Source organism: Andrographis paniculata, unplaced genomic scaffold (genome assembly GCF_009805555.1).
Source record: "Andrographis paniculata isolate CXL003 unplaced genomic scaffold, ASM980555v1 Contig73END, whole genome shotgun sequence".
Classification (NCBI taxonomy): domain Eukaryota; kingdom Viridiplantae; phylum Streptophyta; class Magnoliopsida; order Lamiales; family Acanthaceae; genus Andrographis; species Andrographis paniculata.
Genome location: NW_026137610.1, coordinates 1,718,172 through 1,741,043, shown reverse-complemented (window position 1 = coordinate 1,741,043; position 22,872 = coordinate 1,718,172). Strand labels below are relative to the sequence as shown.

Below are 22,872 nucleotides of genomic sequence, written 5' to 3'. Positions count from 1 at the left end.
TTATTATTTTGTTTAAATACAGAGCATTTATTTATATTTTTAATAATACTATAATCAAACTATACATTATAAATATTACTACTTCCGTCCACGTACAGTGTCTATAATTAGTAGATAATTAAGAGTGTTTATAATTAGTAGATAATTAAGAATGCATCAGTGAAAATAATTATTTTATAATATAAATAATTATAAATTAAAATTAAGATAACTAATTAGTTTAATTAAAATTTAAATAAAATAAAATAAAATAAAAAGTTAAAAATAGATTAAAGTGTATAATTATTTAAAAAAAAAATATGATATGATAGGTGGAAGGGACAGAGTATTAAATTTATAATTATTACTATTACACTAAAATAAATTTTAAAAACAAAACAATTTTCATATATGAAAATACGGAGTATTAATTATCATCAAAATAAATATTGATTAAATTACTTTTAAAAAAAAATAAAAAATCATTTACCTAACAGAGTAACAATCCAAAATCCAAAGTGGGGTTATTCCATAGCAGAGGCCATTGTTGAAGCAAGGAAGAAGATAAGGTCAAGGCCGACCCTCCCCTCCCATCACCAATCTATCTCATCTCTTTCAGAAAATATCCCATTTTCAGCACTACATAAAACCCATTCTCCAAAACCCCTTTCTCCTGTTTCTTCTTCCTCATCTCCTCCTTCAATGGCCACCAATCTATCCATACCACACTACCACCACTCCGACACCAACAACCACCGCCCCCTCCCCCTCCTCCATCTCCCTCTGCGTAACCGCTTCCTCACTTCCTGCAATTCCTCCCGCCGCCCTGCCCACGACCCCAAACCCCCCTCCCCCTCCTTGGCCGAGCAGCTCAAACCCTTGTCGACCACCATTCTTCCCGACCAGCCAAACGGACCCAATACCCACCCCCACCCCCTATTGGCCAAGCCCAAATCGACCTGGGTCAATCCGACCAGGCCTAAGCCCTCAGTCCTCTCCTTGCAGCGCCATAAGCGCTCCTCTTCCTATTCCTACAATCCCCAAATCAAAGACCTCCGCCAATTCGCTAAACGGTTAAACCTCTGCGCCGATTCCGATTTCACCGCCGTCGTCGAAGAATTCCCCCACACGGTCGACCGGGAAAACGCCCTCTTAGTGCTGCACAGTCTGCGGCCATGGCAGAAGGCGCTTTGGTTCCTCAATTGGGTCAAGTCCAAGGGCGTGTTCCCAATGGAGACAATCTTCTACAATGTGACCATGAAGTGTTTGAGGTTCGGCAGGCAATTCCAGCACATTGAGCAGCTGGCATTCGAGATGATCGACAATGGCGTCGAGCTCGACAACATCACTTATTCCACGATCATCACCTGCGCGAAAAGATGCAATCTCTTCGACAAGGCTGTGGAGTGGTTTGAGAGGATGTACAAGACCGGTTTGATGCCCGATGAGGTCACTTATTCAGCTGTCTTGGATGTCTACGCCAAGTTAGGCAAAGTTGAGGAGGTAATGAGCTTGTACGAGAGAGGGAGAGCCAGTGGCTGGACCCCGGACCCGATCGCATTCGCCGTGTTGGCGAAAATGTTCGGAGAGGCCGGGGATTACGATGGCATTCGATATGTATTGCAGGAGATGAAGACGCTTGGCGTGCAGCCAAATTTAGTCGTGTACAATTCGTTGTTGGAGGCGATGGGGAAGGCCGGGAAGCCCGGATTGGCGAGGAGTTTGTTCGAGGAGATGGTGGATTCGGGGATCACGCCGAATGAGAAGACATTAACGGCGTTGATCAAGATTTACGGCCGCGCGAGGTGGGCGAGGAATGCGTTGGAGCTTTGGGAACGGATGAAATCGAATGGATGGCCTATGGATTTCATATTGTACAACACTTTGTTGAGCATGTGCGCCGATATCGGATTGGTGGACGAGGCCGAGAGGCTGTTTGAAGACATGAAGGGGTCGGATAAGTGCAAGCCGGATAGTTGGAGCTACACGGCGATGCTAAACATATACGGCAGTGAGGGAAATGTTGATAGGGCGATGGCGTTGTTTAGGGAGATGTCGGAGGCAAATGTCAATCTAAATGTCATGGGATGCACTTGCTTGATCCAGTGCTTGGGGAAAGCGAAGAAAATCGACGATTTAGTGAGGGTGTTTACGACTTCCGTCGAGGCAGGGATCAAGCCGGATGACAGGCTATGCGGATGCTTGCTTTCAATCGTGTCGAACTGCAAGAACGACGATGCGGAGAAAGTCCTCGCCTGTTTAGAGCAGGCAAACCCAAAACTGGTTGCGTTTGTCGACATTCTTTCCGATGGTGCTAACGTCGAAACAGTGAAGGAAGAATTCAAGGCTGTGCTGAGCAACACGGCCGTCGAGTCGCGGAGACCGTTCTGCAACTGTTTGATCGACGTTTGCCGGAACAGAAACCTCCACGAGCGCGCCCACGAGCTTCTGTACTTAGGCACCGTTTACGGACTGTATCCCGGTCTTCATACTAAGACTGAGGAAGAGTGGAGGTTAAACGTCCGGTCGCTCTCCGTCGGCGCTGCTCACACTGCGTTCGAAGAGTGGATGGGTTCGCTGGCGAAGATCGTGCAGAGGGAGGAGAACTTGCCGGCGTTGTTTTCTGCTTCCACCGGCGCCGGAACGCACAAGTTCTCACAAGGGTTGGGCAATGCCTTCGCGTCGCATGTGGCGAAACTCGCGGCGCCTTTCCGGGAGAGCGAGGAGCAAGCCGGTTTCTTCGTCGCGACGCGCGAAGATCTGATCTCGTGGCTGCAGTTGAAGGCTCCATCAGGTTCAGCTTCAGCTTCAGCTTCTGCTGCATAGACAAAGCTTCGACTTTTGATCCATTGTTGTTTCAAAATTGTTACAGATACAGCATGTCGAGGAAGGCATGCATTATGCATACCAAAGTCAGCTGAACTTCTTGTAGTAAAATCGTGTTTTGATAAATGCGCTTTTGATTAAAAACAGTTTTACTTTGGTGCTGTGAAGGTTGTTAAAAAATACTGAAACGTGGATGTATCTACGCCGTACATGAACAGGGCTGCCATCAGTGAACGGTGAGGATTAATCCAGCTCGAATGCTCCCATCTACACGTGACGCTCTTTAACTACCACCTCATTGTTCAATACTTTGAAAATTGTTAGTAATATTAATTATTATATTTGTAAAAAATTGGTTGCACCCATAGATTTCGATTATTGTAAACTATTTGTCGTGAAAAAGTTGTAGAGAAAAGGATAAAGAGGTTGAAATTATGCAAAGATGGTTTTTTTGACTCTTCCAAAAATTGAAAATTCTAATCTTTCTATCCCTTTATATGAAACCAAAAAATAATCTCCCGTAGAACCAAAACTAAACAATAATTTGGCAAAATGGTTTCCACCAAGATTACGCTTCTAACACTTGTACCCATTTTCTTCGTTTATTCACAAGCCATAATCTTCGACATCCACAACAACTGCTCCTACACCGTCTGGCCTGCCGCCGTCCCCGGCGGAGGCCGCCGCCTCGATTCCGGGCAGACCTGGACCATCGGGTACCGCGAAGGGCCCAAGATCGCGAAGATCTGGGCCCGGACCAACTGCTCCTTCGACTCCTCCGGCAGGGGCACCTGCCTGACCGGCGACTGCAACGGGCAGCTCCAGTGCCGGACCTACGGCGCGCCGCCGCACACCGTCGCCGAGTACGGGCTCAACTCGTTCGGGCGGAAGGATTACTACGATATCTCGGTTATGGAAGGATTCAACGTGCCGATGGAGTTCCGGCCGACCACGAACGGGTGCACCCGGCCGGTGAGATGCGCGGCGGACATCGTCGGCGAGTGCCCGAACGAGCTGAGGACTCCCGGCGGCTGCCAAAACCCCTGCACGGTGTTTAAAACGACGGAGTATTGCTGCCACTCCGGGACTTGCCGGCCGACGGATCTTTCCAGGTTTTTCAAGACGCGGTGCCGCGACGCCTTCACGTATCCCCAGGACGACCCCACCAGCACCTTCACCTGCCCGCCGGCGACCAGTTACAGAGTTGTCTTCTGCCCTTAAGTTACTTGTAATTATAATTGCAGAAATAATATTAATATACATAAAAGAATTTACACATATACACGTACAGTGTAATAGTGCAGTTACTTTGCAGTGATGTGCAATAATTCATGTGATTTAATTTATAATTGTATTTTGCAATGTTCGATAATAAAATAGAATAAGCGTGTTTGGTGTATATGATCGATGCTATTTTATTTTCTCAAATAATTATTTGATCAGAAATTGTAACAAGTGTGACAGTAAATTTATTTTAATTTAATAATTTATTTATTTATTTATGTGTGTATATATATATATAGATTAATAATAAGGCGCCAAGAATACATTTTGGTGTTTTTCTGAGGCCACCAATTTTCATTCCACCTACAAAGTAATCTGCTGTCTTCGTCGCCACTGCCACACGCTCATACAGACTGTGAAGAATGCGAATTCCGGCTAATATTCTTTCTTCTTGTGGTGCTCTGCCGGTGAATGGCTGCCTCCATCGTGGCGCTATCTTCGAGCCGCGCCCGCTTCCCGGTATATCTTTGAGGTTGAAAGCGACTAGAGGTTGGAGTTGTGGTGGTATGAAATTGATATTTTGGTTTGCTGGTTTGAATTTTCGTGTTTTGGGGCTTCCGTGTTTGGACTCAATTTGAATGCGTGTTGTTTTGGAATTGCCAGTTTCCATTTTAGGCGATTCCGGAGGAAAATTGTGCAATTGGGGTAAAAAGGTCACGGGGGCTAGGGCTTCTGCTTTTGAGGATGGAAATATGGGTGCGGATGTGCGAAGAAAGAGGTTTTCTGTTCCTTACGTTATACTACTTTCTTTGATACTTTTGCTGTTATTTTTAATGTGCGGTAAAACATGGAAATTGTTCTCGATTCTTGAGTAAATGTGGAAGGCTTTGTTATGCGTCAATCCACAATGAAAGTGGGTTTCCTGTGTACCCAGCCAGAGCTCGGTTTCCAATTTGAACATATTGCTCATATCTTGGTGAGGCGTGTCAGTTTTTGGTATTCACATACCATTTAACTTGACAATGGAACTCTATTTCCCTGTTTCTATGAACATAGTTTAAATGTTTAATCCAATCGAAGGTGAAGCAGACTGGCTATGCATAATACGGATAAACACACACCACATTTGCATTCCATACTATACACACATTGAATTTTCCAAGAAGCATAAGTTGATTAAAGTTTCTCTTACAGGAATGAGTATCCATGTGCTTTGCAGTAATACAGGTCTCATACTGATGTTTGCAGAAAGGTTGTTGAACATATTTGTTTGCTGAAAGCGAAAGAGGATTTGTCTGAAGATCAAGAGAAAGTTATGCTGGACTATATTTATACGATACAATATTACATGCGTGGCGTTGTTGCAATATCATTAGGTGATCTTTCAATGCTTAGTAATTAGATTTGGGCTATGGTTTCCTTTTTCTAGTTTATACACTATCCATTAATCTATTTGGAGTATTTTGAGTGGTAACATTTGGCATCCGCCCTGCATTTTCCCATCATGAACCTTATTTGAAGTATCTATAAGGTTCTTTTTTTAACTGCTGTAGGCCGTATTTGTGATCAAAATCCCGAATGCTATACGCACGCCATCTTCATGCGTTTCCAAACAAAAGACGACCTTGCAAATTTTTACAAGAACTCCTTTTATTTGGGGATTCTTAAGGAACATGTGATGCCTTACTGCCATGTACGCTTTGACATGTAAACACCAAAATCTCAATTCATATGTTCTCTTAGGCCCCTGCTGTGACAGCTTATTATTCTATCTTTCTAATGTATGAAATTTTGGTTCACAGGGTTTGATCAATTTGGACTATGAATCTGAAGTAGAAGATGACATCCTGCCAATATTTCGCAAGGGAGAGGTTGGATGTTCTGACTACCCTTACTGGTCATAAACATTACTGTGATGTTCTTCACTGTCACCTTAGTTTCATATTCGAGTTGGTTCTCATGCCATTGTAATAAGTATTCCCTGATTTTGTATTTTTACTTGAATTATGTAAGAACATCTCAAGAGCATGATGTGATTATGCTAGCAGGAGTTCAACTACGGCGTAGAGCTTGTGCTTGTTTTATCATTCATTAGGAGCTCTCTGGGTGAAGCTGCAGAAGATGCAATGACTTCTCTGGATAACCTGGCTGTGGTTTTCCCTTCTTTGATTGTTCAGATTACTAAAGGTATGTTTTCTTGTTCTCTATTCGTCAGTCGCAAAATATCCAAATCCATGCCTTATTATTTTTAATAATCCATACTTATAGCAATAAAATCCTATTATGTCTCTTCTAAGTGATAAATGATTGATTCCAAATATCTATTAGATATCTTCTTTATAAAATATCTCAACCCATTAAGGACTATTCATGGAGTAAAATATTCTAGGTCAAAATATCACCAATTTCTTGGAACTCTTTAAGCATCACTTTTTTCTTGAAACCAGGGAGTTTACCTTCCTTTTATATGTTGTGCTGTGCGAGATCCTAGCCATGGTTATGTGTTGATTTTCTTTCAATGCAGGTCCCAATATGAATACAGACAGCACAGAATATACTCATGGGGGAGTAATACGATTCCGGTCATGTGAGCCATGTGTTTCCCTTAATCTCCATTGCACTGTAGGCACTTTGGAGATAAATGACTTTTCCATCTGAGTCATGCATTCTTATTCCGATAACTCTTTCTCTCTCACCATATATAATCATAAATTTCTTTTTTATGTTGTCATCTGCTGCAACTTCGTATCAAGAAGTGACCAAAAACTGATAGCTAACACTTCATGGTCTGCAAAGCAGACTAGATAAGTTGTTTCATCACAATTGATTATGAATTAAAGTTCAAGTAGCATAATTATAACAAGCATAGTTTGGATATCAGCACATTTTTCCCAAGCAGATTTATAACAAACACCTGACTGTCTCTCTCTCCTTTCCTTTTTAATTTTTTTTTTTTTGGTTATTCTACCAGCTGATGCCTTTGAGATGTTCTTGAACAGTCCTCAATTTAATACTGTAAGTAGCTGTGTATTATTTGTTATCTTGTGAATGTTACTTGCAACAATTTATGGTTCTCCAACAATCTGAGCAATGAAACCATTTGGGAATTGTGATGAGGACTTATAAAGATGATGAACTTTGAGCAAGTACTAAATATATAAATGAAACTTCCAATATATCTATTTGTTCTCTTTTCCTGTTGAGAACTTCCTTGAATACAACCAATTTATCATTAAGGTTATAACGATACAATGAGTATTTTGCTTAAACAAATTTGTTAAAAGCAGATGTGGAGATCGAAATTCCAGCCCATCATTGTGAAGGCTGTTTCTGTCCATTTTCCTGTTGATCCTATTGGCACAGAGCTTATGTAGCAAGGTTGATTTTTTCATAAACAATTTAATTTCCATTACCTGTAAAACCCATACTAGTTATTATGTCTGAACTTAATGCAGGATCAGGTGGTTGTGTACACACCTAGAGGTTCTTTACAACAAGGAAGCAGGCTCTCATCTAGGTCACATTTCATTATAAATTGCTTGACATATCTTAATATTTCCTTTAATATATTAGCGGTACTAATCATATTCATGATTATCTTAATTCTGTCAGCATTAAGATCTTTCAATATTCTCAGGAAGTAAATGAGTGCAGTTATTTAAGAAACAGACATCCAGCTGTAGGAGTTTGATTCCACTGCCCTATCTCTGTCTGTATCTGTTCAAGGCTCCAAGACACCACCTATAATTTAACCTTGCATAAGTCTGTCGGCAGCTTTGCAGGCGGTTCAGGTACTTTGTTAAATAAGGTGGGAAATTCGGTTACTTTGAATACTTTGAACATCATACCTAATTCTATCCATGATAGAAGAAAGGGTTCAATGTACATTATTTATTTGAAAGCCTTGAAGATGCCATGTGCTGATGATTGCATGATTAATAGCTGACACAATGTTAACATCTTGTTGTGGAATAAATAAAGAATCTTTCCTTATTTAATTTGTGCATGGCATCCATTTCTGTGCTTCATCTTTTTTTCGAATCTTCCAAATGCCATTGTTTGACTTTCAGATTACAGAATTTTATAATTTTGTTGATGACAAGGAATTGCTTGGAATATAATACTACCATATATAATATATATATGTATGTATATGTGTATAACAATTTTAAATAATTTCTTTGTGACTTATATAAGATCTGCAGCCTGAATTCTTGATTTTCACATATGAAGCAAGCATGATAGATTGGTTAATATTATTTTCACTTGTTTTTGTGTTCACATTATTCTCTCATCCATTCTCACTAACTCCCTTGGCCTTATTCCTGCCTGGATTAATTTAACAAATTCAATCCACATCACAACTATAATGATGCTCTTTCATTTCCACATCCATGATAGCTGTTTGATTAGTACTTGGATTAATAGTGTACATCATGCCTAATTTCCTGCTAACTAATTGTATATGTTTACATCATAATGAAGTGCTATGATGTCATTATTTTAGAAGGTCCAGTAATAAAAACTGGAATGAGACAGCCAGTAATCTGAAAACATCAGAGTTGTCAATACCCCAAATGGGCTCAGCAAAAAAACAATACATAAATCACTTTCAACATTTATTTGCCTAATGAATGGCAACAATGACATTCTAACTGTGTTGTGTATACATACTATTATTGATTCAAACAATTTCTTGCAGGGCAGCTAGCTAAAGTTTACAACCATAGTTTGAAATTTATCTGTACTATCTATGAACTTCAATAGTATAAAAGGATTCCTAAGCAAAAGAGAGAGATTACATAGAAAGAAGACACAATGTTGCAAAACTTCTTGTTTGTTCACAGAACATGAAAGAATTCAGTTGTGTAAAGGGTTTGGTCCACCTGGAGTTGTCCGAAGCGAAACTCCGTATATTGACTCATCTCCATCTTCATTCCTGGATGGCTTCGGAGACGGTACAGGGAAATTATACCAAGAAAACTGGGAATGGGACCTTGATGCTGCAGGGCGGTGCGCGGCTTCTTTGTTGCTGGGGAATTCGCGGCAATCTGAGAGGTTGCTGATAATGAGGATGATGGCTATGGTGAGAAGAATGGGATTTGGGGGAGAATGAATCCTGATCATACTCTGTATTATTAGGATGACAAAAAAAAAAAAAAAAAAAACAAGAGTTACAAAGAAGAAGAAGAAGATGGAGAAATGGCTAAAATGAGGTGTGTATGACTTTTCTTGAATGATGTTTACTGTTGTGTGGAATGGTTTTTATATCATGTGATCCAAGGAAAACAAGTGGCACAGACAAATGTTGAAGTAATTATATATATATACATATATATATATATGTGGGTGTGTGTGTGTGTGGAGAATGTAATGACAGAAATGTCCCCATTGACCAAAACATATACAATAGTATCAGCCATTGATATTGGCTATTATGGACACATCTTCTCTTATGACTTTCTTGTGTAGGATGAGCCCATGTTGCATTATAATTAGTGGTCACTATCTCCATGTCTGTTTGAATGTGCATCGTCACTATTTGTTTCATTCACTATTTTAATCAGTTTTTGTAATACCTTTTCAATATAAAAGGTGAAATTTATTCAAGTCCCCAAACATCATTTTACTTCCTACAGAAAAAAGGAAATAAGTCAATCCCAACACGTCACTCAACGTGCCCATTTCTATAAATTTTCAAGAATGGAAAAGGATGAGATCATAACAATACGTGGTGTCAAATTTTCAATTCTTGATCATTGACAAAGCAGGCTAGTTTGGCTTCCACCCCTTCTTATTTATTTATTTTTAAATCTTAATTGGGTGTTTCAATTTCAAATCTTTGAATAGACATTTTGCTTAAAATTTGGGTCTTGTGACCTGTGCACAACCAAACCATTTCATTTTCACACTTCTTTATATTATGCAGAAACACGTTGGAACCAAATTTGTCTATGTTTTGACAAAGAAATGGCTCCATTTAGACACAGGATTTTGGATTTTAGAGTGTCAAAAATTTTGAAAGAAAGTAAAAAAATTACTATTTGTGAGATAAAAAATATATTTGATATAATGCTTTTTAAAAAACAAATAGTGTCATCCAAGTGAAAAGTTAAATTATGCAAACAGAGCATTCAAAATTTAATGTGAACTCCAAAAATGATGTGAAATCAAATGTAGTAAAGAGACATGAAAGTGGTAAGAAAATGGGAACCTTAAACGTTGCTAGTTGTGTATTCGGATGCCCGGAATGCCTTTCAGCCCCATCTTCAAAACCGTTCTCCGGTAGAGCGCAGGCGGCTTATCTAAGCCAATGGATGCCGAGAACTGGTTGGCAAGCTCTACGAGCGTTGTCTTGTCCCTCCCTATTGCGCCGATGGAGTTGTAGTAACCGAGCCAGGCGTGGTAGGCTGCTTCTTTTGTGCTGATATCGATCTTCTCCAACGACTCTTGTATCTGCATTGTTTGTCCAAGAATCTTTTGAACTTCCATGAGCTGGAAGAGATTAGAGAGTGAAAAAAGGATTGCATACCTTTAGTTTTGAATTAGGATCCGGTTTGGACAACGGGTATTTCTCAAGGGGAAGATCTTTTATCTCGCCGAGGAAATATTGCTCCCATGGTGCAAGAAGTAGAAGCCCTTCACCTTCTTTGCCTTGTCGTCCTGTTCTTCCGAGTCGATGGATGTAGTGACCTCGATCCAAGGGAATTCCCACCTTGTATGTCGAAATCAAGGTTAGAACAGTGCGAACATTTTCAAGAAATCGAGCTAGAGGTTTAGGCAATAGGCGTTTTACCTGAATGACTAATGTAACATCGGGATAGTTCATCCCTCGAGCTGAAACATCGGATGTAATCAGGATGAGTCCTTTGGCTTCCTTGAATTCATCGGAGATACGTGTACGATAGAGTTGAGGTTTCTTGGAATGAATCTCTCGGACATTCAGTTTCATTTTTTGGAGAAGGGTGTACACGAGCGAAGTCATTGTTGCTGTTGCGCAGAAGACAATAACCTGAAAACGAAGCCGAGCAAAAACCAGTAAGAAAGGGGGCTTAAAGTTAGCGAAGCGTTCATGTCGTGAAGAATCGATAATAATTCACCTTGTAGTCAATCACTTCCGATGTATGGCTCTTCAACAAATGGTACACTATTTGAAGATGCTGATCGTGGGGTGTGATCACGTAAAATTGCTTAACCTGATTGTTACATAATCACATCACTCATCGAATACAGACAAGTAGAAAGGTCGACCAAAATTTTTGGGCTAAAAATGATACCTTAGAACTAGTTTCGAGAGATCCAAGCCCCACAGTATCGATGTATGCATGTTCTCTTTTAAGAACAAGTTGAGAGATTCGACGGACCTGAAATTGTATTGTTAAATATAAAGATACACTTACGCAAATCACCAACACAAGCTCAAAAAATACGAACCTCCTTAGGAACTGTAGCTGAAAAGAGCAAAGACTGTCGGCTGCGAGGCAAGCAATCAATGATTTTCTCGATATCCTTTCTAAACCCGAGATCCAATAAGTGATCAGCTTCATCAAGTATGAGCATTTTCAGTCGCATCAAGCGCACAGAGATGCCTGACTTGTTTTCAATGTGATCTAACAGTCTACCAGGGGTTGCTACAAGCATCTGCAAACATTTACAATACGGAAACCGACGGTAATGGCTGTAACGGAATTAATAGCTCTGAGCTGCGCCTCTACGAAGTTTCAATATGCTAAATGTAAATGCATACCTGGCATGGATCTGATTCTAAGCGTCTTTGATCAACTTTAAATCGTGTCCCGCCAACTAATGCTTGCACACCTATGCCATGGTGGTGCTTCAGTAGCACTCTTGCTTCTGCGCATACTTGACTTGCGAGTTCTCGTGTGGGGCATACGATTAGAACATTTATTGGAGGGATTCGCTGATTTGAGCGGTCATTTGATGCCTTCAGAACTGTTTCAATAGCAGGAAGCTGTTTATGTTTAGCAGAAAATTGAGAAAACAAATCGAAAGAACACTATGTAGTATGAATTAAAACTAGAAGCGAACGGACACAGGGATATACCAAAAACGCAACACTCTTGCCCGTTCCTGCTCTAGCTTTTACAAAAGCATCTCTTCCTGTTATCAAGTCAAGAACTCAGATAATGAGAAACCGGTAAGGAACAAACACTGAAGATTGACAATAAAAGTATTTCTGATTTCATTAAAATCCGGGAGTGTAACGAGCAAGCCATATATCAAACAGAACGAGTATGCAGCATAAACCGATTCCTAGCTAATTCAGAAAAAAATCACATTCAAGTCTAACAATATTTATCTGAGGCAGATGGTAATTTACTAATTCACATTGCATTGTATTCAATATAATTCAAATTAACACAAGTTTCGACAGTGAACAGATATCAGAGACCCGAAAAATTCCGACCAATTAGTACAAAGCAAGAAAACCCAAAGGGTATCATAACTCGGCAAAAACAGAGATCGGATTGTAATAAATGTAAGTACAAACCCTCAAGACAAGCAGAAAGGGTTGCCTCCTGTACTCTGGTCATTTGCACATAACCAGCTTCGGCTAGTGCTTGGACTGTCAATGAAGATACGCCGCCGACCTCATCAAACCTGAAACAAATACACCATCGAAACTAAACACTTGTATTAAATTCACAGCTTATATAAAATCTTAGCAACCTTTTTGTGCTGAGAAGTGATTCTTCTTCCCCAATTTCCTCTTCTTCTTCTTCCTGTACAGCCTTCTTCTGCCTAATCTCATTTCGAATTTCTGCAATTCGCTGAGATAAATCATCCTCATCTTCCAACACTTTCAAAGGCACACGACGTTTCTCTATCTTAACATCGTACTTCCCTAATGCAGCACTGCTTCTCAAAACTTTCCCTCCACCTTCCAACCCCCCATCCTCTTCAAAGTCATCACTGTCATCATCCGATGAATCCATTCGAAACCTTGGCCATTTCGCGCTCTTCCCATTACCAGACCTCACTTCAGCATCCTTGCCATCGATTCTCGAACTATTATTTCTAACAAAACTAGAGGTTTTATTTCTGAAACTTGCAGCATCAGCAGAATAGTAACACTTCATATGCAATCGATCAAATCGAAACCCATTCCTACAACTATCCATTAAATTAAGTCCACCATTTCCAACTTCGATCATCATATTACTTCCTAGCCCAGTATGCGTACAAAAACCTCTAGGTTTAGCTACATTAGCAAATCTACCATTACTATAGCTCGATCCTTCTGCAGTAAGATTTTGCATATCAATTGGCTGACCTTTCAACAGGCTTCTCCCAGGTTTATTTTCAGGAATCACCTTCGGGCCATCATTTTCGTTCCACAAATCCTCTGCCCCTTCCTTCATAAACCGATCTGCAAGAGCTTTGATGTGCTCTTTGGGCGTTAACGGTCCGTAGTCGGGATTGTTCTGATTATCCGAATTTCCCTGCCCGGAAGTGAGATTTTCAGCAGACGCCAGTTTGGCACGAATTTCCGAACGAATTCGAGCCTGATACACTTGCTTTTCTTGATCGAGAAGACGCTTCTCCTTCTCCCTCGCCTTCTTCTCGTGCATACGCTTCCATTGCCACTTGTTGAGCCCTCCCGGAAATGTCCGCGGGCCGCCGCCCATCCGGCGGAGGAAACCTAGCCTGTTTAAGAGCCTCCCATTCTCGTCGAGGAAAATTGCGGAGAAGAAACGCATTTCGCAGAATTGGGGAAAAGGGTTTCGAAAGGGTTTAGGGTTTTAATTTGGAAGCTCTGTCGCCTTTAGGGTTACAATAATTCCGCAATTCAACCTGTCAACCCTTTGACTTTGACTTCAATTTTGACTATTTCTTTATTACTTTCTCTTCCACAATTACAAAATTACAAATCGATTAAACAACAATTAAGATTCAAATTTAGGGTAAGAAAGAATCAGATTCAACCTTCATAATGTCGTCCTCGTCCACACAACATTTGGTAAAATCAAGACCACAAATTTCAGAAATAAAACCATTGTCGATTTCATCTTCTTCCCCAAAAGTAGATGCAGGCAGATACCAAGCACAAAATACACCATCAATGGCAGGAAGTAAAGGTTCAGTTCAGTTCAAGACAATAATTAATTAATAATCTATAACATAACACCAAAAGTCGATCCATCCATAAATCCGACAAAAATGAGTGCCTGCCTGTCTAATCAATCTCCGATGAACTTATAATTACTTTATCTTCTCCACAATGTCGAGAATGAGCTTCTCCATGTCGAGATCCTTCATGGGCTTGAAAGGCCTCTTCATGTCCAGCAAACTGACGAACGTTTCCCCGCCTTTTTCCCGAATCTCGAAGCATCCTCTCCGCGGCTTCTCGGGGTTGACCACCACTTTCACTCCCGGCGCGTCCTTCTCCACGCCGTTCTTCACCTGGACGGCCCTCGTCTTGAACGAGTTGCACTGCTTGCAGTGCTCGATTATGATGGTTTTCGAGGCATCCGAAACCTCCGGGTCCACCACCTCCGGCGGCTCGGAGGACGGGCTCACGGTGGTCTTCGTCGTCTTCTTCCTTTTGTTTGGTTGGGTATTTGCTGCGGTGGCGGTGGCGGTGGCGGTGGTTTTGGCTTGGCGCGTAGAGCTCCGAGTAACTCTGGCAACGGCGACGGCGGATCCGTCGGCGGCGGGCTGCTTCCTTTTGGGTGCCATCTTCTTCTTCTTCTGCAGCTGTGAATGAAGGGAAGGAATTAGGGATTTGATTAATGGCGTGGTTTTGGGGACTGAAAGAGACGCATTTTGTCAGTGTGGTTGGCACCAGTCAAGTCTAGGGTTGCCGTTCTTTCTCTGCTTCATCTGGTTCGTTCGTCTGTCGTTTTCCCGCTCATTTTAACGGATGGGATTTTGTGGATATTCGAGCGGGCCCCATTGGGTGGTAAAATCGTGGCCCTTCATTGGTGGTGACGGATGGGGAAATGGGTGGTGGATATCGTTTCGTGGCCCACTCTCTCTGCCTCGTCTAGGGTGGGTGGGTGAGTGTGTCTCGTGTTTTGTGTGCAATGTGTTTTGATTTACTCCATTTCCGTTAAAGTTTAGAATAGATGAAAACTACATTATTTTCCGCCAAATTTATTTTTTATTTTTTCTTTTAATTTCATTAAATTTATTATAATAGTACTATATTTAGGAGAATAAAAAATTATTATTTTTTGTTAAACACTTATTTATAATAAATATAATTAATTTTATTAAAATTTATTTCTTTTATTATTTTTAATTACTAATTATTTTTAAAAATATTTTCGACCACTATTTTACTTTTTTTCGTTTTTAATAAAATATTTATTTTTTTAATATTTATTTTACTCATATTTTATAAGACTAATATATTGTGGATTTATTTGCCTTCCATTATTTTCTATCTATACTATTTTTAATATAATATATATATATATATATTCAATTCTCTCATAGAATAAAATAAAATAAAATCTATTCCACTCAATAATTAATCAAATTTATTGCGATATACTCTTTAAGATTTACTAATCTAATAATATACTCTATTTGTTTATTACTTCGATACCCATCTGGCCATCCATATTCATAAATAATTTCCCATAATTCAGTTAATAATTTTACATACAGAAATGGCTAAATTACAATTTTCTTTTCAACACCCAACCAAAACAAAAATACTTTATTGAATTCAGTTTTGAATTTAAATGGTATTTAATGTAATATTTTATGAAAAAACAGTACATTATGTATTTTTATTAAAACTTAAGAAAGATAATCGTAAATAAATAAAAATAAAAATATTTATCTAGCCGACGTCACATAAATAGAAATAACAAATATTTATATGCATAACACGTATTATAACTAAATAAAAGTAGGAAGGAAGTTAAGGCAGAATGAATCATCTGTAGTGCCATAATTATGTCATTATTTAATCCAACACTCAACATTTTTTTGCTAAATAAAGTTTACATAAATAACATAAATAACTGCTAACATAACATAATTGTTTGGGAGATTGGATTTTAAATATATTGTTCATCTCAATATTTTTTATATTAAACTAAAAATTAATTTTACATTCAAAACATCACATCAACATCTATTTATATAACATTATACAACTATTCAAATTCAAAATTTTTACTATTGAAATTCCAATTCAAAATCCAAACCACCGAACAAACACACCCTATATATATGGACACATTCATATTATTTAATACAATTCCTAACTTTGAAAATCAGAAGAAATGGAGCCAAAGACTACATTTTATACTTCCATTGCTATTTTCATCTTAGGTAAGTTTATTAACACAAATTTAATTTTACCGCGATTTATTTTTTTTACATTTACTAATATACTAATTCACTTCAGCTATGAATGCCTACTCATGCTATTGTGGTCTCGGCGCATCGCACGAAGGTAAATGATATATCACATTCGATCGATCAATGAATTATCATAAATACGTACATATATATATTCAATTTTTTTTTAAAAAAAAAAATTATTACTATAATTTTTTAATTTTTGTTTTTGAAATTTTTTAGATCAGATTGAATATGAAGATTATAAATACCGGTGTCTAAGTTTATTGGGCGAGTGTGGTAAATCTATAAGCGAATCTGATTGTAGACGGCTATGCCTTAGCTGGTTTTCGGGTGCGAATCCAGCTCCACGTTGCGGGCCGGCTTTGGGACTTGCCCGCCCGCCCTTAAATATGTGCATTTGTGAGCATGATTGTATGAAAGGATCGTCGTCGGTGACTCTGCCTCCGGCTCCGTAATTAGGAGTAATATGTTGTGTTGATCGAAATAAAGATGAATATGTATGAAGATTATGCTTTCTTACATAATTATTGTATTTTTCTTAATTTTATGAAGTTATGAGTATGTTATTACGTACCCTCTCGTCAACTACATGAATTATGATGCTTTGTAAGTTATTTTCTATACAAAATATTATATGTATTGCACGTAACTATCTTATCAAAATACTTAGATAATAAAATTACAAACACATAATTAACTTATCTAAATATTCAGGTAATAAAATTATAAATACATAATTATCTTATCCAAATACTTAAATAATAAAATAACATATTCACACAATCGAATAGCTTCATATATACAAACTATAAAATCACACATTCTACATTCATCCATATATTCGAAAATGGAAGCAATTTCAAAATCTCATATCGCCTTCATCGTTATTTTCATCATAGGTAAATATACAAATACAATTTTAGCTTCAAAAGTTTTTTTTTTTTTTTCGACTGACTTACAGTAATTTCGATCCGTATGCAGCTGCGAACACATCCTTGAGCTATTCCTGCAACAGTGCAACATGCAAAGGTAAAGGTCGTACGATTCGATCACAAAGATCAGTCATTACTCGATGTTTAATGAAAGTACGTATATATTGATTATCAAAATTTCAGAGGATAAAAATGCGACCACAGACGTGTCTCAGAAATACAGATGTACTAGCATATTGGGAGCTTGTGGGAGGACGGTGACAGAGGCTCGATGTATCCAGCTCTGTAACAACTATTACTCGGGTTTGCATCCATACCCGTATTGCAGGGCGAGTCCCGGGCTTGCGGATACATTGTGCTTCTGTGACCATGACTGTATTACAAAGAAGGCTCGTCGCCTCATGCTCCCTAATGCGTAATGTTTTGTCGATGAAGATGAAAATATAGATAATTTGCTCCTTGAGGAGCATATGTTTTCGAATTCAATAATGAAAAAGATGCTAATGTATTGTTCTACAGAAGCATAATGCAAAGAAAGTGTCGAAAATGAGCAAACAAGGCCTTCATTTTTAGCATTACAGCTTATAGTACAAATTCTACTTAACTTTACAAGAAGTGACCATAGTCAAGATCGGACAGGGTGCAGTGTAAATGAAGCAAGCAAAGAATGTAATAATATGCTAGAATGTCGAGGTTGTAACATACAGGTACAACTGGCTGGGGCAGTGTTTTCATTCCACCCTGTTGGTGCAGGTCATGATAACAGATTTCAGCTCTTCTTTGCTCAGGGAAGAAGTTTCGACAATTACCTGATCAAAACATGCATGTATTAGATGATTATTAGGAAGTTTTGCAGTTACAGCAATGTGGCGTAAGGAAATGAATCCAGGTTGAAGTAAATAATCAGATGGTAATAGGGATAAAGTTAACCTCCTGCACTCTATTCCCGGCTCGAGCAAGCAACTTGTACTGATTCTGGAACATGGATGCCATATAAACCTGCAAAAGTAAATGTATTCCCATAGGTTTTCTCGTGTAATGTAATTTGAATTTATGCATCGTAGCATTTTAACTTGTAATATTAGATTGGGAAGATTTATTGTAGTATAAGGGTAGGAAAGCCTGGTGACTTTTAAGACAAGGTGCGGCCAGCTTGCTTGTGCAATGGAATGGGGAACAAAAAAGGGTCAAAACAATTGCGTCCACTTGATTATGCTAGAATGAAACATGTGAGACACATATGAATTTCCCATGTCAACAACCAACTTCACCTGAAATGTAGGTGTCAGACCGGGGCTCAAGAAATATCGCCCTTTTGTCACAGATTGGATTCCGTCAACCTGTTCTAGTTCTTTGATGAGTGATTCCACATCAGCCCACTGCAAATTTTGCATTCGTAAGTGTTTAGATTGCCTATGTTTGTGAGTGAAGACATTGGGACTTGAATAATCCAAATAGTTGTAGTAATATGATCTCAAAGTAAAACATGAAGTATAACCTCAGAATCTGCTTCAGCAGCTTCGAGTCTAAAGCCCATGGGATCTTGTTCGCCAACAACTGCCTCTAGTGTCTCTGTCAATGGATCTGGCTGCAATGGGAACAACAAGAAAAGTTTATTCATGAGAAACCATTGCAAGAAAAATAATAGTCACCTACCCCTTAATACTTTTGCGTTTTCAATTAGATTATATTGCTGCTTTATTGAACTCTAATCACCAGTATCTTTTATTTAAGACACATGAATGCATCACTCTGTTTTTACATAATGCCTTTGACACTGAATAAAATTTACCGTGACTTCCTTCAATGATAGAAATATCCTTTCAAGTGAAAAATCCAACTGGTGAACCTTTGCCTCTACAATCTGCACCCAAAAAGATTGTGTTGGGTCAAAATTCTTGCAGAAAAACATCACCTAAGGGTATGGGTGTCAATCCTTTTGAGATGATACCTGACCAACTTTAAAGTATGATGCAGGATCCAAAGTGGCATCCCATGAGACTTCGGTCTGATGTATGAGTGCAGGAACCTCTTCAACCTAACAGAGATATCATCAATCAAATTAACCGTACTTTAATTTAATACATGAATAGAAACAATAGCTGCCTGCCAGTCTACATCTACTTCAGTGGTTAACCCTTCTGGAGCTCTAATATGCATTGATGCATGGTCAAATTCATCAAAATGCCAGTACAAGGAATGGTACAACATATTATGTTGTGGGGTCTAATCAAACTATAGGTTACCTCAACAAAGATACCGAAGTATGTAATCTTTTTAATGCAACACTTGACTACATCTCCAACACCCAATTTTGCCTGCAAAACAAAAAAAGGCTCAAATTTGATACTGGGTAATGAATAGAGTAAACTTCAACCAATTTAATACCTTGTTGAAATTTCTAAAATTTGTAGCATAACAAGCAACTTTAAAGCTGTCAGAGTGCAGCATTAACCATACACTTTTATGCTTATCAAGCATTTTTTCTTTTCTTGGCTTCACCAATATCAGTAAGGGATTGCTATTTCCAGTGTTAAATGAACCAAGTACTACAATTTGTTTCAGTATATTTTGTAATTTATTTTCAAGAAATTGTGGTGCTAATTCCAGGTTAGCCTCTAATCTTGAATTAGTAATTATTTATAGACATGAGGTTTCTGTTGACATTGTCTTACTTTATTCATTTCATAATTGATCATACACCATGAGGCAGCCACAGCCAACAGAATAACAAGCCTCTTACCATGAGATTTCTCTTCTTCTCAACCAATTCTTCCTTCTCTTTTGGTTTAATTGAAAATATAAGCTTGCGTGTTCTTCTATCAGCTAATACAACACCGACCTTGATTCTCTGCAAGCATAGAGAGACTTGTAAATTTACTACTGCTAAACGAATAAGTTGCTCACTTTGAAATCTGATCATCCTAACCTGTCCAACAAAAGATGATAAGAACTTGAGTTTCTTTTGGTCATAGATCATGAGAAGATCCTCCACACTCACATCTGATGTAATGTTTCTGTCCTCTGTATTACCAACTTCGGACTCTACAGAAGACTCGGAGGCATTGAGTCTGCTAGTAGTTTCATATGTTCCAATTATGCCCAGGTTTTGCCTGTAGTTGGATGGATCTAAACCTTTTCTTCTTAACCATGACTCAAAAGCTATGAACTTCCACCTGGCAGCAAGATTGCGATAAGGTAAAAATCCTATCAAGGATCCAAATGATGCCTGAAAACAAAACACAGAAATATTGAAAATATATATAATTATCATGTTGAACTAGCATTATTGACACTTGAAAAGATATTACACTAGAGTAGTAACTCACAACAAATCCTCTAATACTGGAGCTAATCAATTCCACTTCTGCTCTTTCCCCTGTCTTGACCAATACTTCTGCCCTAGCCCAGTCAGCATCCTCTCGCTCCTAATTCACATGCAAATAGTCAGATTTCATCACATACAATTCCCACCCTATAAATGAATATAAGAAGACAACGAACTTTAATGGGTGATTCTGTAAGGAAGTTCTCAAGCTCAGAAGGATTTCCCAAGCTTTCCGTATTTAGGAGAATCACCTCCCCTCTAACATTCTGATCTGTTACCCTACTGGTGCGATCTAATCTGCAGCATCGCATAACAATCCAAAAATTTCCAGCAGATCAAGCAGTTGAAAATCAATCAACAGATAGAAAAGCAATACAGGGAGAGACTACGTACCTTTTTGGTTTTCCAGTAAGGCTAGTATCCAGGCTTATCTTAGATGTACTTATGCCACCGGAAGCTAATGTATTCTCACCAGACAACTTATCAGCCTGCAATTCTTGAAAAAGAATCATAATATATTAGAAAGACAAAGTTCAATGACCTCAACATGACTTCTGAATATCTGATGTTGAATAAAAAACATTATAACTGCAAACGAAATCAAATTACCTGTTTCAGATCCTTTATCCATTCCAGAATCTGTTTGGTCAGTTTCCTGAGATTGGTTTAGAACACTGCCAACGGAGGTTTCCAGTTGATTATCTGGAGGTGAATTGTCTAATTTTTTCTCAACATTGCTATAGCTAGACTCAATTCGATCCATGGATGATTCTTGTTCTTCTTCCTTGCTGACATTGTGAAGCTCTGGCTTTTGTAATAGCGCAGCAGAATAACCTTCTACAGAAGCAGTCCCACCTTCTAGACTTTTATCTCCAATTTCATCTATAATTCCATCACTACACTCACTGGAATCAGACTGGTCATTTGGTTTATTTGCCATTGGTTCAGGCTTTTTCAATAGTGTGATGTCGCTAAACTTCCCGTATTGCGCTTCTTTGCCTATGTTCAATGATAAATTTGGCTTCATTCGTAAAATGGAATCCTTTCCACTATCGTCATCATTCACATAAAACGAACGTGGTTTTCGCAAAATGACATCGGGGACACTGCTCTTAGCCTCGTTTATATTATTTACTGTATCAGAACTTTTAGCTTCTGTATCTCCCGGTTTACTAGTTGCCTCAAACTTGATTCCTTTTCTTGGCACCGGACGGACCAAATTTGGCCCACCTCCCCCTGGTTTACTAGTTGCCTCAAACTCAGTCTCTTTCCTGGGCGCAGGCCTGACCAAATTCATTCCTTGATCAGATTTTGTTGATTGCTTTCCATCTGAAACATCAAATGGAATCTCCTCAATGTCTTGGATCGATGATTTGCCCTTCTTCCTGGCCAATAATTTCTCAATCTCCAAATAAGACATATCTGGATTCAACTTCCTACCCATTATCTGAAATTTCACACGAAACAATCATATTATAGCAACCTAAATTAAACATCTCTTTAAAGCAGTTCAGTGCAACATGAAAATGGAGAATTCTACCCTTTGTCAGCAAGCAAACATAGTTCCACCCAATAATTTGAATATACTTATTAGAAATAGCATCAGTTGGTAATAAGTGCAGAGAGCAGTACATTCCAGTCACAGATGCTCGCAACAAAATACCTTCTCGCATCTTTTGCAACACAAAAGCGGCTAACTTTACAACTAGGTTCCAAGTAATTCCGCACGTAAAGCGCGTGCAAATGCAAAGTACAGTGAAAGCTCACAGGGAGAGTGCTTGTGCAGCACAGAGGAAAACAAATACCTTGGCTAAGGTGATTTTGGGGTCTTCGCCGATCATTCTACCAAACTTGAGCTCCATCCTGTCCCAATCGTCAAGGTTTGCGTCACCTTTTGATGCAGAACACGAAAGCTCCCTAGATTTCCTACTCTGAAAAGCAAGGATTTTCGATTTCTTGGCAGGGACAAAAGGGTGCGGAAACAATTGAAACCCAGCGGAGCCATTGGCGAACAATGTAGCGCTGAGAGTGAGGCTATCCATTCTGGAAGAAAATGAAAAATCTCATCAGATACGATCGATAAACATTCAGCCAATCTCCTCGCTTCTGCTTTTCTTCCCCAACGAAAATACAGAAAGCGAATAGCTTTACAGACCGCAGAGGCAGAGCAGATGACAAAGTGAACTGCGAAAATCGGTGGTTTTATCAAATTATCTATCTTCAAAGTAGGATAGACAC

General features: G+C 38.9%; 7 protein-coding genes across 12 annotated transcripts; 4 read left to right on the top strand and 3 right to left on the bottom strand.

Annotated features, from left to right (window-relative positions):
• Positions 1-582: 582 nt before the first annotated feature.
• Positions 583-2,968, top strand: LOC127265534 (pentatricopeptide repeat-containing protein At5g46580, chloroplastic). Its single transcript, XM_051295361.1, has one exon. It carries the CDS (start codon positions 682-684, stop codon positions 2,803-2,805), a length of 2,124 nt encoding a protein of 707 aa, XP_051151318.1. The 5' UTR covers positions 583-681; the 3' UTR covers positions 2,806-2,968.
• Positions 2,969-3,261: 293 nt separating this feature from the next.
• LOC127265537 (protein P21-like) lies at positions 3,262-4,204 on the top strand. Its single transcript, XM_051295363.1, has one exon. The coding sequence runs from the start codon at positions 3,358-3,360 to the stop codon at positions 4,024-4,026; it is 669 nt and encodes a 222-aa protein (XP_051151320.1). The 5' UTR covers positions 3,262-3,357; the 3' UTR covers positions 4,027-4,204.
• A 126-nt stretch (positions 4,205-4,330) lies between these two features.
• On the top strand, positions 4,331-9,200 carry LOC127265535 (stress-response A/B barrel domain-containing protein UP3). Of its 3 annotated transcripts, none has more exons than XR_007841975.1 (11): positions 4,331-4,593; positions 4,693-4,807; positions 5,278-5,405; positions 5,583-5,722; positions 5,832-5,900; positions 6,078-6,216; positions 6,554-6,616; positions 7,001-7,044; positions 7,317-7,407; positions 7,485-7,546; positions 7,642-9,200. XR_007841975.1 is itself a non-coding variant. In XM_051295362.1 (10 exons), exons 1-9 carry the CDS (start codon positions 4,452-4,454, stop codon positions 7,401-7,403), a joined length of 927 nt encoding a protein of 308 aa, XP_051151319.1. In that variant the 5' UTR covers positions 4,332-4,451; the 3' UTR covers positions 7,404-7,407; positions 7,485-9,200. The 3 variants fall into 3 exon arrangements, 1 of the variants encoding a protein (XP_051151319.1); XR_007841973.1 differs by having other exon boundaries at positions 4,333-4,593; positions 7,667-9,200; XM_051295362.1 differs by having other exon boundaries at positions 4,332-4,593; positions 7,485-9,200.
• On the bottom strand, positions 8,632-13,799 carry LOC127265533 (probable DEAD-box ATP-dependent RNA helicase 48). 3 transcript variants are annotated; one of them, XM_051295358.1, is made up of 11 exons: positions 12,721-13,799; positions 12,542-12,651; positions 12,095-12,150; positions 11,777-12,001; positions 11,464-11,670; positions 11,307-11,393; positions 11,130-11,225; positions 10,826-11,041; positions 10,562-10,744; positions 10,244-10,485; positions 8,632-9,159 (listed from the first exon to the last, which is right to left on the bottom strand). In XM_051295358.1, exons 1-10 carry the CDS (start codon positions 13,749-13,751, stop codon positions 10,255-10,257), a joined length of 2,442 nt encoding a protein of 813 aa, XP_051151315.1. In that variant the 5' UTR covers positions 13,752-13,799; the 3' UTR covers positions 8,632-9,159; positions 10,244-10,254. The 3 variants fall into 3 exon arrangements, with proteins under 3 accessions (XP_051151315.1, XP_051151316.1, XP_051151317.1); XM_051295359.1 differs by having other exon boundaries at positions 8,632-9,148; XM_051295360.1 differs by lacking the exon at positions 8,632-9,159 and adding an exon at positions 9,498-9,662.
• Positions 13,800-14,007: 208 nt separating this feature from the next.
• LOC127265538 (uncharacterized) lies at positions 14,008-14,828 on the bottom strand. The gene has a single exon (XM_051295364.1). The coding sequence runs from the start codon at positions 14,728-14,730 to the stop codon at positions 14,254-14,256; it is 477 nt and encodes a 158-aa protein (XP_051151321.1). The 5' UTR covers positions 14,731-14,828; the 3' UTR covers positions 14,008-14,253.
• A 1,098-nt stretch (positions 14,829-15,926) lies between these two features.
• LOC127265532 (uncharacterized) lies at positions 15,927-16,906 on the top strand. Its single transcript, XM_051295357.1, has 3 exons — positions 15,927-16,341; positions 16,418-16,465; positions 16,594-16,906. The coding sequence occupies exons 1-3, from the start codon at positions 16,293-16,295 to the stop codon at positions 16,827-16,829; spliced, it is 333 nt and encodes a 110-aa protein (XP_051151314.1). The 5' UTR covers positions 15,927-16,292; the 3' UTR covers positions 16,830-16,906.
• Positions 16,907-17,148: 242 nt separating this feature from the next.
• On the bottom strand, positions 17,149-22,816 carry LOC127265531 (uncharacterized). Of its 2 annotated transcripts, XM_051295356.1 has the most exons (15): positions 22,440-22,816; positions 21,244-22,081; positions 21,028-21,130; positions 20,811-20,931; positions 20,636-20,734; positions 20,236-20,535; positions 20,050-20,157; positions 19,553-19,624; positions 19,258-19,344; positions 19,099-19,170; positions 18,805-18,894; positions 18,578-18,685; positions 18,237-18,305; positions 18,012-18,115; positions 17,149-17,380 (listed from the first exon to the last, which is right to left on the bottom strand). In XM_051295356.1, the coding sequence occupies exons 1-14, from the start codon at positions 22,674-22,676 to the stop codon at positions 18,038-18,040; spliced, it is 2,382 nt and encodes a 793-aa protein (XP_051151313.1). In that variant the 5' UTR covers positions 22,677-22,816; the 3' UTR covers positions 17,149-17,380; positions 18,012-18,037. The 2 variants fall into 2 exon arrangements, with proteins under 2 accessions (XP_051151313.1, XP_051151312.1); XM_051295355.1 differs by lacking the exon at positions 17,149-17,380 and having other exon boundaries at positions 17,751-18,115.
• Between the last annotated feature and the right edge of the window lie 56 nt (positions 22,817-22,872).